Genomic DNA, 14,122 nt, shown 5'->3' with positions numbered 1-14,122 from the left:
ATTTTCTCTGAATAAATACATACCTAAGAATAGCTAAGGAAAATTCTAGAAAAGGAAGGGTTCCTGCCTCTTTAAAATATTAAAACATTAGAAAATAGAAAGGAACAGTAATTTTAACTATGCAGTTTGACACCGGAATAGATAAATCAATTGAACAAAATACAATCCAGAAATGAGCTCAAGTATTTCTGGATATTTGGCATGTAATAAATGGTGGCATTTCAAAATCAATGGAGAAAAAGGAATTAATCATTAGATGGTGCAAGAACATTCCTATCTCAATGCTTACATCAAAATAAACTGATATAAATTGATGGGATCAACTGGTGTATATAAATTGATCCCAAGTGATCAAACATTGAAAAGTAAATACTAGATGATAACACAAAGAGATAGAAGTAAACCTTGGAAGCCATAAAGGAAAAAACTGATAAATCACATAAAAATTAAAATATTTCCATATGCCAAAATATCTCAAAATTGAAAAACTGGGAGAAATTTTTCTACACTTGGTACACACGTGAAAAAGAGATCAGCATCCCCACATGCAAAGAACTTAATTTGTTAAAGAGCTATAAGCCCTCTTCTACCCAATGGTCAGCCTGTAAATTGTCAAACCTTTTTGAAAGAGAACTTAGCATTTGCCATTAAATTTTTAAATGTGCATATTCTTTCGCTCAGTAATACCGTTCAAAAAATTTATCCCCTTGCCCAGCCGAGCGTGGCTCAGCGGTTGAGCATCAACCTAGGATCCAGGAGATCAGGGTTCAAATTCCAGTCAGGGCACATGCCCGGGTTGCGGGCTCGATTCCCAGCAGGGGCCGTGCAGGAGGCAGCCGATCAATGATTCTCTTTCATCATTGATGTTTCTATCTCTCTCTCCCTTCCTCTCTCTGAAATCAATAAAGATATATTTTTTAAAAAAAAAAGTATCCCCGCCCCCCCCCACCTGCAGGCTCATCCAGGCCATTTCCAGTGGCTTTTCTGTGCAAGTGGCCTCTCGAGCCTCATGCTTAGGACTTTCCTAAAATCTCTCAAATAAGCAGCAGCGGGCCCCATACAGCTTGATAAGCGGCCCCAGGCACTAGCAGCAGCCTGCATTGACTCATAGCTTGGCCTCTCCTGGGCACCTCCAAGCCCAGCCAACTACGGTTTGCTGTGTAGCTCATGCTGGCTGGCCCTGGGGAAGGCACTGGCACAGGCTGACTTTGCACCTCCCGGGAGGCCCCAGAGACAGTACACCTGGTGATCAGACTCGATCACACTGGATTACAACACTACCACATCCACAAGTGACAAACTCAAGGGGCGCACTTGGTGAACACCAAAGCTCCACTGAAGTAAATCCTGCTCCATAGGGGTGTCTCCAGCACAGCAGCTCTTTGGCTATAGTTGCAGCTGGTACTCACACCTGATTGTTCTTTTTGATACAGATTATGCATTACTTTTGAAATAACTCATTCCTATTGATGAATATTTATACCATTACAATAATGCTGCAGTTACTATCCTTGTATATATCTTTGCACACTCATATATTTTTTAAAAAATCACAGTTGCCAATTTATCATGAACTAATATGATACAGTGAATTAAAACAAACTGAGGGAATGTTAGCCTACATTAAAAAGAGTTGAGGGTCTTCATCAAAAAAGAGTATTTTTGCTGTTCTTTGCACAAGTCACATCGATTCTGTCTAGAATACATTCACCAATTTTAGGTGCACTTTTTTATGAAGAGCACTAACAAACTACATGGTGTTAGAACATCTGGCTAACCTACTAGAGGAAGCCAAGAAGAATGATGAGAGTATACAGAATCCTCATTTGAGAAACTGCCAAGATGGAAGAAGTTCTTTAACTATCTGAAGACCCTTTTTGTGGAAGTGAAAGTAGTCTAATTTCGGATTCATTCAAGAGGACAGAACCAAGGTACAGAAGTTGTAGGAAAGTGATCTAGGCCCAACAAAATTAGGAATTTTCTAAAAATTCCATAAAAAAGTGGAAGTGGTGTAGCAAGACTAGATTTTTATCTGTTAGGAATAAATGAAGAACAAATTTGCAACAGAGATGGATCTAAACTGTTAATGTCCCTTTTGTTACCCTCTACAGGGGCTTACTAGGTTCACAATAAAATGAAAGACATAAAATAAAATAGTAGCTTCCGACTCTGCTAAAAAAATTGGGGATATAAGATCTAGATCGGAAGTAGGCAGGAAGAGTTTATTTATAGATAATAAACGCAGGAGTTTAGAGAAAGTAGGAATCAATTTGGGTTTAAATGGTAAATATCAAGTTTGTCTTGATTTTTAAGCCATAACCAAAAGAATGGCAACCCAAATCATAGTTTGCTCCTCCCCCCATCAGATTTCCCACAATAAGGATATAATCATATCCTGTAATTATTACTCTACAGCCTTTCTGAATCCATGTTCCATGACAAAATTAGCCCTAATGCCCAAAGTATTCAATGTATATAATGAATTAACTTCTCTCCTGTGCATCTAGAATCGTACTAATGATGTCATCTTTTGGATAACTGGGAAAATAGCCCAATTATTTTCTGTGTTTTGTGGTTAAGATGAACTCAGGTGAGTGAAAACAACCTAATCTACATGACTGTAATGAAGGTATCAAAACTACAACCTCCATGACCTCCATGAGGACAGGCACCTTGTCTGCTCTGTTCACAGTTCATACTCAAACCATGTATGTTGAATAAATGAAGAAAAGAATGGAGGCTACACATATATACTTAGTTTCTCTTCTACCTCAGGGTTTTCTCTACCTTTCTCTCTCACTCATCCTTTCTTTTTTCCCTTCTGTTCTGGAGGATGAGATCCCTGTCTCTCCTATTGACACTCAGCCTCCTCACCCATCTTACCTGCTCTCAACTGCTCAGAGACCTTGATATCTTTAGGCTCTCCCTTTCCATTGGCGGTTTCTCCAGCATCTACAATGACCTAAATCTCTATTCTTAAAACATACACACAAACACACATTTTGTCACAACTCTATCACCTCTCTCAAGTGAGCGCCCTACTTATGTGTGCACCATCATGATTTTAAAATTTAGTCTATACGTGCTGCCTCTATTTTACTCCTTCCTTCCAGAAACTCTTCTCTCAAAGGTCCTGATGACTGCTTAGCTGCAATGACCACTTGTCTTCATCTGACTTCTAGGTAGTATTTAACACTGGTGACCATCCCCCTCCTCCTTCACACTTGCTCTAATACTGACTTCTAATGCTAATTTTCCTCCTGTTTTATGATTAATCATGAGTTTCCTCTTCCTCGCCCAATCCATCAGTTTTATCTGTGGCCTTCCTCACAACCTGTACTTTTGTTAATATCCCCAACACAAGGCCCATCCTGCAATAAGCATAAGCAATGAGCAGTGTTCATCCTGGATGATTTCTAAGCATTTGACTATCAAAAGTATATCTACACCCCTGATTTCTTCCTTGAGCTCCAGGCTATTAGGTATTCCTACATGGCTTGCCCACTATTCCACATCAACACACCAAAAACAAGTTTACCACTTTCTACTACTAAATCTGCCCTCCCACTGGTTGCCTACGTTGGTAAACTACATCTACATTTTCAGAATCCTCTCTCTCTCCTGCCTGTTCCCCAAACCAAATGCTCAGAAAGCTGCTATTTTAACACCACCATATTTCTAACATCTATTACTATCTTTTCTCCATTCCCACTGATATAAGTGATAATCCCATCATCTCTTTCCTGAGCCGCAGCGATAGCCTAACCAATCTCCTTAAAACCAAACCACAGTCCTAGCCACATCATCTAGAAAAACCCAAACTCCTGTGCTGGCAGCAAAGCTTTCCACCATTCAAGCTTAATTTCCTTTTTCAAACCTCTCTAAACATGTGACACCTGTTTCTTATCTCTGTATATACTCAATCCACACCTGCAAAGATTCTTGCTCTCCTCTAAAATCTTTCTCCAAGGCACCATTTCCATCTGTCAAAAATTCTATCCAACTCTCTAGGCCACTTTCTCTGATATAACTTGGGGTGCAGTGAGGGTGGATTAAAGGGAGGGTCCCTATGTTAACTAAGCTTCCTGAATGATATAAGATGTTCCTACTACATTTTGTCAAATATTGTGAATGTGGAAGAGCTTACCACATTATTGTAACTGCACGTTGTGCTCTTTCTTTCAACAAATACCTATAGCTCATATTTATCCTGTGGTAAGCACTGTGCTAGGGCTACTATCATTGGCCAGACAAAATGCCCTTTCCTCATGGAATCTGTCTGTATTCACCACTAGACTTTATGCTCCATAAGGAAAGGAGCATCGACTCAGCTACAACACATCACTTTCATTTCTTTATTGTTTTTCAATCCTCACCTGAGGATATGTTTTTATTTTATTTATTTATTTATTTACTTACTTACTTACTTATTTATAATCCTCACCTGAGGATTTTTTTTTTTTTTTTTTGCTTTGTCAGAGAGAGTGGAAGGGGGGAGAAAATCAACGTGAGAGAGACACATCAATTAGCTGCCTCCCACACGCGCCCCAACCAGGGCAGGGGATTGAGCCTGCAACCAAGGTACGTGCCCTTGGCCAGAATCAAACCCAGGACCCTTCAGTCTGCAGGCCGACGCTCTAACCACTGAGCCAAACTAGCTAGGGTGGATGTATTTTTACTGATTTGAGAGAGAGAGGAAGGGAGAAAGAGAGAAACATCGATCCTCAATCAAGCTGCCTTGAATACGTGCCCCGACCAGGAATCAAACCCACAACCTTCTGGTGCACAGGATGATGCTCCAACCAACCAAGCCACCTGGCCAGGGCTTCACTTTTTTAATCCCTAGTTTCCTGATCTGTAAAATGAAGGGAGACAACTGTCTTTAGAATTCCTTTCAGTGATATGTCTCTGTATCTACTACTCTCTAAAGGCTACGTTCATTACAGAAAGTCAGGTACCACCAAAAGTCATTAACAATTGGAATCTGTCTCAATGAGAATCAAAAGAATGTCAAAGTAGATTCAAACCATATGATAGGAGAAATAAAAAGAATATTTAGGAAGGACATAATGTTATCAAATTTCTTGAGACCAACAGGGAGGATGCCTTGATTTCCACTGTGTGGTCCTAGAGGAGAGAACAAAAACCAGTGGGTAGAAGTTTTGGTGAGGCAAGTTTTCGCTTAATTAAAAGATAACATTAGAACTAGTCAAAACTAGGAGGTAGTGAGTTCCTTCTCTCCAGAAGCATTCAAACTGAAATCAGACTACCACTTGGAAAAGTTTTCGGTATCTAATGAGGAAACGGAATAAAGGTACCTTCCTTCACAGCTCTTCAAACAGAGGAAAACTCTGTAGCTAGGCACCTCCTCAGTTCACATTAGGGTACCTAATGGATGGACCTGGAGAGTATTATAAGTGAAATAAGCCAGTCAGAGAAAAACAAGTACCGCATGATTTCACTTATATTTGGAATGTAATGAACAAAATTAACTAACAACCAAAACAGAAGCGGACTCATAGATACAGAAAACAGACTGGCAGCTGTTGGGGGGGGGGCTGGGTGAAAAGGTGAAGGGATTAAGAAAACAACAACAACAAACCTCATAGACACAGACCACAGTATGGTGATTACCAGAGGAGATCTGACTTTGGGTGGTGAGCACACAACACAATATACAGATGATGTGTTATAGAATTGTACACCTGAAACTTACATAATTGTATTAACCAATGTCACCCCAATAATTTCAATAAAAAAATTTTTTAAATAAAGACTGTGAGGTAAGCACAGTGTTTTTAGATCAAGCATCTGCAAGTTCAGTGGTTGGGAGATTGATCAAGTTATAATAAACAAACCAAATACATGGAATATTGTAAATGGTGTTAAAATTGGCTATCCATTTGGAAAAAAAATAAAATTAGATCCCTACGTTACTCCCAGATGCAGGTAGCATCCCCCAGCAAACCAGAAAGCAGCTTTCCAGCAAGTTCTGCCAAACTGAACTCTGCCTCTTGAAGATCTGTTCCATCCTTGGATGATCTGCCTCAGCCCTAGAGGCAGTGACTGTTCCTTATATATGCTATTTCTGTACTCTTTAGGGTTTTCTTTTTCTCTTATGTAATCTGTTTAGTTAATAATTCTTTATATTAAACTCCCTGTTTAAATTTGAAAATAAATTCCAGATAACATAAAGGACAAAACTATAAAATTATTGAAAATGAGGGCTTTTTAAAAAAATTTACCTTTACTGTTGAAAGTATTACAAATGTCCCCTTTTTTGAAAATGAGTGCTTTTTAAGTATATAAACATGGGACTTAAGGAGGTCTTCCTAAGCAAGCTGCGGAAACCCAGAAATAGTAAATTTTAAAAATGATCAGATCTACATAAAAATTAAAGCTTTCTGAATAACAAAAGAAAAAGTGCATATAACTACTATCAGGAAAGTACAAATTAAAAAGCCTTCGTGTCACCTACTTGCTTTAAAACCCTTCAATGGTTTCCCCTACAGCTCTAAGGCTACAGCCCACTCAGACCAGTCCATACCTATTTCATTCCCTCTCATTCTCTCTACCCAGAGACGCAGACTAAAGGGAAAAAAGGGGAGGACTACTGCTCCCCTTCCAGAAAAAAAAGAGGGGGGGACTACTGCTCACCCATTGGATCTCAGCTCCAGGAGCACTTCCTCAGAAACATTTCCTGGCCTCCCTATATGGGTCACACTCAATTATAGGCATTCATAGCATTGCGTATCTCTGCCAGTTGCTCAGGCAAGAAACCTTTGAGTGATCCTTGACTACTCTCTCTCTCGAATCCCATAACTAATCCAAATCCTAATGGCCATACCTACTGGACCAATGTACCCTTGGTCCAAGCCTCATCATCTTTTTCCTGGATTAATGCATCCCTTGCCTCCCTTTACTCTGTTGTCAATCTAGCAGCCAGAATGGTTTTTTAAAACATAAGTCAGATCACATAACTCCTCTGCTCAAAACCTTTTCAATGGTTCCCCATAGTGAAAGCCAATATTTACAATTTTGGGCTACAATGTAGGGCCCAATAAGATCTGCCCCCATCCCTACAACCTCACCTCAGATCCTACTACTCTTCCTCTCCCTTCCCCTCACTCCCCCCTCATCCCCATAACTTCATTCCAGCCACACTAGCCTCCACATCATTCCAATATGCACTCCTTCCTTAAGGCATTTGCAAAAGTTGATCCCTCTATCTGAAACACTCCTCCAGATATCCTCACAGCTAACTCCTCTATCTCCTTCAAATCTTTGCTCAAATGTCATCTTGTCAATAAGGCTACTCTGACTACACTATTTAAAACCAGCCTATCCTTCCTTTTATCCTGCTCCATTTTTTTTTTTTTTTGCACTTATCACCTAACAATACATATCGTTTGCTTATGTTTGTTGTTTAATATCTATTTCTCCCACACGAGGGCAGGGTTATATATCATGTGTTGCCCACTATTGTATTCCAAATACCTAGAAGTGTCCATGGCAAGTAGCACACACTCATATTTGTGGAGTAGTTTTATATATTTCTGTGGAATTATCTAATTAATGGCCAACTGATTCACTACCTAGGAATGGGGACTGGGTTTAGTTTTGTTTGTTATTGTATTTTCTAGAGCATAGCATAGGGCTTGCCACACTAGACACAGAAACATTTATGTATTAAAGAATATCCTTTCCTTAATCCATCAGAAGATACAAATTTAAAACAACTGACATTATCCAGGGCATGTAAGAGTGTAGGGGAAATCCAGCCTCTCACATACTGTTAGAGGTATGTAAATTGATACTTTTTTTGCAAGTAAACTAGCAATAGCTATTAAAATTTAAACCACTCAGAGCTCATGCCCTTTCATTCAGTACTCTTACAGAAATAAAAGCAAGAGTACCTGAAAAATATGTAAAAGTGTATCTACTCCAGCACTGCTTATAAAATAATAAAAAAATCTTTGGCAATCTTCTTGTCCATCAATAGAGAAATAAGCAAATAAACTATGCATGGTACACACATGTGATGAAATACTCTGTAAAGAATGAGGTAGATCTATAACATTGACCTGAAAAGTAGTCCATGATCTAGTAAAGAGGCCAAAGGGCCCTGACATCAGATGACCTAAATTTGAATCCCGGCTCCCCCCACTTCAAGCAATATAACTCTAGGTACTTTTAACTTCTCCAGGTTTCAGTTTCCTCATCAATAAAACAGGAACAATAATATTACAATAATACCCACCTTACTGACACAAAGATTTCCTGAAATAACACGTGTAGTGCTTATAGCACATTACCTGGCCCACATAACCATCTATAAGTATATAATAAGTCTAGCTAACATTTTTCTTTCTTTCTTTTAGCTAACATTTATGAAGTGAAATAGAAAAAATGCAGATCTATATATGTAAGCCAGCAATTTTCAACCAGTGTGCCACAAGAGGCACACTAGTGTGTCACAAGAATTTTTAAAACATGTAATACCTGACTATTTCGTCAGGGGTACTGACCTATTTTATTTTCCCTTTGATTGTCAAATAAAAAGACAACAGCCAACTCAACAATAGCCATCTGATGTGAATAAATCAAAATCATACCTATTCTTTTGGTCAGATCAGCCAAAAATACACTTTTTGGTGTGCCACAGAATTTTAATAATTAGTTTATGTGTGCCATGAGATGAAAAAGGTTGAAAATCGCTGATGTAAACCATGTCCATTTCAGGACGGAAGGAAAAGGTAGAATGTCTGTGTAACTACAAAAAAAGTCAAGGAATGAAAACTTAATAGTGGTTACCTCTGGGAGATAGAAGACATACTTCTTAATATGCATACTTTTTAGAAAATAGAGTTTTTAAATAAAAAAGAAATAAAGTAAAATCAGACCAAATGCTTCTAAGATATAGTTTAACTGAGATTTTAAAATACAAAAATCTATCCAGAAGAGGAGGAATGTTGTGGCTGACCAGTTTTTCCTCCTGAGAGCACAAAAGACTTACATTTGGGTTCTGGAAAGTCAAGAGCCTCTTATCAACAAATGAACAGAAAATAAAAAGTGGCAATGAAAAAAAATTTAAAAATAAAAATCTGAAGATTTTACTATTATATATAATCTTTTAATACTCAAGATAAAATGGAATAATTGGCTGCAATTTGTTTAGCTATTAAAATTACCTTTATTCTAAACAAGTAAGATGCTCCATCAAAAAAGAACAAAACTTTTTCAAAAGTTTACAAAACAAGAAATCAAAAAGAATAAAAAGAAAATTATTACATTTCATCCTGTCAATTACAAACATACCAATTATTTTCTTCTTTTTTCTGTTTGGTTTTTTTTTTTTTTCGGTTAATACCCCAGCATATTTTTTCCACTGATTTTTAGAGAGAGGAAGGAAGAGAGGGATGAAGGGAGGGGGAGAGAGAAAGAGAACATCGATGTGATGTGGGGGCCCGGGAATGGGGATCAAATCTGCAACCCAGGTACTGTGCCCTTGACTGGGAATCAAACCTGCCACCCTTCAGTTCTCAGGCAACACTCTAACCACGGAGACACACCAGCCAGGGTTCGATTCTTTAATGAACCTACCACATCTCCGTGAAAACAAAGATGCGAGCACACACACAAAAAAGTCAAGGCTGGAGGGTGGGGGGGGGGGAGAGGTGGTGAAAAAGGGAAAGGGATTAAAGTGTGCTAATTGCCAGATATAAAAACAGTCACAGGAATGTAAAGTACAGCACAGGGAACATAATATTTTAACAACTATGTATGGTGTCACATGGCTACTAAACTTATCAGGACAATTACTTTGTAAGTTATATAAATGTCTAATCACTATGCTGTGTGTCTGAAACTAATATAATATTGTGTGTAACTTATTGAATAATTTAAAAAAGAAAACAATGTGAATATAAAAGACAATTGCTTCTAAAATGGGATAAAAGCAAAATTTAAATACAAAACTAAGCAGTTATCTTTTACAGTTAGACTGAAAGAATTCTGCAATCTTTTCCTTTTCTTTTTTTATCAGCAGGACTAGGTAATTCTAGTGTGCTTAAAGCTAAAGTATTAAGAAGTGATCTATATTAAGTCAAATCCCCAAGATGAACTTCTAAGACACTGACACAAAGCACTCAAATATACCAAATTCCATCTCCTTTTGTACACAGTAGCTGTGGCTGCTCATTTACTACACTAATTGAAAATAAATATTGCAACCTATGCAAACAAAATCTCATCCTAAAGTCACAGGACTTGGAAAATAGGGAACAAACCTGTACTAAGAATAGCAAGAATACCAGATTTCCTAAAGCTAATTTTCCTAGCCTCTTTCAAGTGCTTAGTCACTTCTGCCTATTTACAAGGAAGACCATTTTACATCTTGAAAGAGGCAGGGAATTTTGATTCCAGGCTGTCATGTCACCTGAGCTGCCCTAGAGTTTGTTTCCATGCAACTCAAGAGATGGCAACAACCAGCTAAGCATACCTACCACTCCAGATCAGAACCAGAAGTCACCGGAGCTCTCTGTATCCTGCCTCTGTCTGCAGTAACAAAGAGGGGTTTGTGGAAAATGCAGTTTTCTTCCCTGACACCAAATGTAAAAGGTGAGAATTAAAATGTAGCCTGAAAACATGCCAGTTTCCGCTCTCTAAAAGCCAAACAGAAATGCCTCCCTTTCTCCTCTGCTGAAAACAGCAGGCCGACTTTCTCATACAACTACAGGTGAGGGTACTGGACATCTCTCCTCAGGCAACCAACAAAACCTACAATTAAAGGCTAACGGGCTCTGAAGCATACTTCCAAGACAGCAGCTAGCCTTAAAATCTGCTAACATGGTAACATTGTTTCAGGTTCCCCAAAAGCAAGAACAAGCAGAAAGGTTTTCATTAAAAAGTTATTTCAAGAGACAACCTTAGTTAGGCAAAGGCAAGTTTTAAGTGCCTACTAGGAGCCCAGCATCATATCCCAACATTCCACTCACACTTAATGAAGCTTCGTCCGCACACTGATTATAGAAACACACCTACCTGAAAGAACTTTCTCAACTACTTACAGTGGGACCTTGTCAAAGACCAAGAGCATTCTTTCCAAACTACTCCAGGTTCTAAAAACCTGGAAGGATGTGGTCAATCTCTGAAGCGGAGCTGAAGTCTGCTTCCCAGAAGGTCATGAAGGACTCTGACAACCAACCACGATTATTTAGGATGGGGCTCTTTCCTTCCAAGAACGTAAGTTATAAAACACACGTTTCCTCCACGTTAGCACTCTCAAAACCAGTCCCCTCAATGTCCCCATAATAATATTAATCACTTTACACACATACATGTTCCACCTTTAGAGATAAGATATAAAGGCATGAATTAACTTCATTAACTGAGAATACTGAAGTTCCAAGAGTCTAAGAAATTTGCCTAGAACTGTTAGTGAAGGATCCAGGTCCCTTAGGCTCCCAGGCCCCAGCACTTACCATGAAACCACACTGGCTCTCAAGGAACCATACTAAATCCAGTTGCTGATCCCAACTAGTTTTGTCACAAAAGTGGGTGCAAAGCGCTCGCGGACAGGGACTGAGGGAGGGAGGAGAGCACACCACCACTATGTACGATTTTTTTTTCTTCTCTAACTAATATGCGTGTTCCTCATTTCCAGCCTCCCCAGGGGCAGAACCCACGTGCGGGACCCACGGCTACCCCACGAGAGCTCCCTCCACGCGCTCGCCAGCTCCGGCCAGGCCCCCCGCGGCCTCCCCACGCCCTTCCCTCCGCCTTCCGCCGGCGCGGCCGCCGGCACCTCCTGCCCCCTCCCCAGCGACTGCCGCCCAGGCCCCCGCACCGCCCTCGCGCGCAGCCGGCGCCGGAACCCGCGCGCTCCCGCCTCTGCCCGGCGGGGTCACCCCCGAGGCCTGCGCGCACCCTTCCCGCCGCCCGGAGGTTCCACGGCGACACCGGCGCGGGCAGGCCGCGCCCGCCGCGCCTGCCATGGTGGGCGCCTCACCGTCAGGTTGAGAAGCCGGGCCCGGCTGCGCCATGGCCAGGCGGCGGGCCTCGGGGAGGGGATGGGCGGGGAAGCGGCGTCCCGGGCTCCCGCGGGCTCAGCTGGCGGAGGAGGAGTCGACTGAGCCGCCGCCGCCGCCGCCCAGGGAGAAACCGCTAAGGCTGGAGCCGCCGGCGCCGCCACAGCCGCGGGCAGAGACGGACCGGAGCGCCGACCTCCGCCTCCTCATCCTGACAGCGGGAAATAAGCGGTGCGCAGGCGCGGGGGGATGGGGCGGCTCGTGACGTCGCCCCGAGGGGCGGGGCTTCGCGCGGGGACGGGAGCCGGTGGGCAGGGAGGCTCGGGACCCGCGGCGCGGGCGGCGGGAGCGCCGGGCGGGCGGAGCTGGGGAGGGCAGCGCGGGTGGGGGGAGCGAGGGGCAGACGGCGGCCGGGAGGGCCCGGCAGTGTAGAGGGGCCGCCTCCAGGCCTCCGCCCCAGGACAGCGGCAAAGAAAAATAAAAAGAACGAGAGAGGAGGCCCGACGGTGAAGTGAGTGCAGGGCTAGCCTCTTGCGTTTCTAGCTGTGTGGCCTTGGACGAGTCACTGAACCTCTTTGAGCCTCACAGCCTTCATTTGCATAATGGCTAATGAGCGTTTAAAGGAGGGAAAATGTGAGGAACCGTTACCGACTTTTTTAAAAATTTATCTTTATTGCTGAAAGTATTACGACTTACTTTCCATTACGCACATATATGTACGATGTGAGTTAGGTGCCAGGCACTGTGGTGAATGCTGAGGACGCAGCCAGACACGCACACACCCCGCACTGAAGAGGGGAGAGGAGGAATGATGCAGACAGCACTGCCTTTATACCCGGACAAGAGAGCATGCCTTAGGCCCATAGTTTGGAGACGCCCTTCTAGCCACACTCCTTCCACAGGGCGAGTCCACAGGTTCCAGGGGACAGGCCCTCCTGGTGCTTGTGCCATTCCTTCAGGACCAAGTTCTGGGAACCCCAGACTCCAGAATTCCCCACCATCACCAAATGGCTGGAGGCTATGGCCTCTTCCTCAGGTCCATTCTCTCTAGGGCAAAAGCAGGACGTCCCTGAAAGCGGCTAAGGGACGGCTGTGTTGGGGTAGGTGGCACAGGGTTTGGACTTTCCAGCTGCTGTGTTCACAGATGCTTAGTGCAGGCCAGAGGTGGGAAGAGAAGGCAGGTGGGCTGTGGGCCAACAGTGGGGCCAGGGCCTGTGCTCCGCTCATCCCCTCAATCAAATGCATAAATCTGAGGAGTCTAGGAATTTTAAATTGATCAGGTCTTCTACATCATTAAAGATGTGTATTTGTCAGAGTAGAATGGAATTATTTTTTTAATTTATCTTTATTGTTGAAAGTATAAATGTCTTTTTCCCCCCATCCATCCCCTCCAGCCTATACCCCTCCCCCCATGCCTTCACCACACTATTGTTTGTGCCCATGGGTTATGCATATATGCATTTAAATTCTTAGGTTAATCTCCCCCTCCCACCTACCCACCCACCCATCTCTCCCTTCCCTCTGAGGTTGGTCAGTCTGTTCCATGCAAAGTAGAATAGAGTTATATTAATGTTAATAGTTAGTTGGAGTAATTTATAATTTTAAATAACTTGGGTAGACATGTGGCATCTATTTGTACTTTTGCCCTAAATCTTGCTAACATTAGTGGAGGGCCTATATACAGACTCAAGTTTTTTGTGCAGTTAATATCCTCTCCATAGGTGACTTTCCTGGGTGAGCAGATCTGTGCTTGGCAGGGAGACCTTTGTACAGGATAGGGCAGCCCAGTGCACCCTCTGTCTTGTGATGACTAACACGAGACAGGGGCCATAAAGATAGTGGTTTTGAATGCCCTCAAGAGAAGGGAGTCCTTCCAGTGAGTAGAGACAGGTTTATTGACATTGGTAATCTGGGGCTTGAAGCCAGACCCTCAAGCTCATCACTCAGAAACATTGGTTTGGATACATAGAGCTCCCCATGCCAAGGAGGTGGTTGCAAACAATTTTCAAATCAGATAGGAAATGTAAGAGTTATGTACATTTTCATATTTTTAGATTAAACCCCAAAACCCAGCAATTCCACCTTTAGGTATA

The 14,122-nt window shown here is 42.1% G+C and overlaps 1 protein-coding gene across 2 annotated transcripts in view; it reads right to left on the bottom strand.

Annotated features, from left to right (window-relative positions):
• The window catches only part of RABEP1 (rabaptin, RAB GTPase binding effector protein 1), a 102,747-nt gene extending 90,504 nt beyond the window's left edge, over nucleotides 1–12,243 (bottom strand). For both annotated transcript variants that reach the window (XM_087825935.1, XM_087825936.1), the window contains exon 1: nucleotides 12,011–12,243. In XM_087825935.1, the coding sequence (XP_087682061.1) occupies nucleotides 12,011–12,044 (34 nt within the window). In that variant the 5' untranslated portion in view covers nucleotides 12,045–12,243. The remainder of the gene's footprint in view (nucleotides 1–12,010) is intronic.
• Between the last annotated feature and the right edge of the window lie 1,879 nt (nucleotides 12,244–14,122).

This window comes from Miniopterus natalensis, chromosome 17 (assembly GCF_054644295.1).
Source record: "Miniopterus natalensis isolate mMinNat1 chromosome 17, mMinNat1.hap1, whole genome shotgun sequence".
Taxonomy (NCBI): domain Eukaryota; kingdom Metazoa; phylum Chordata; class Mammalia; order Chiroptera; family Miniopteridae; genus Miniopterus; species Miniopterus natalensis.
This window is presented reverse-complemented; position numbering and strand designations above follow the sequence as displayed.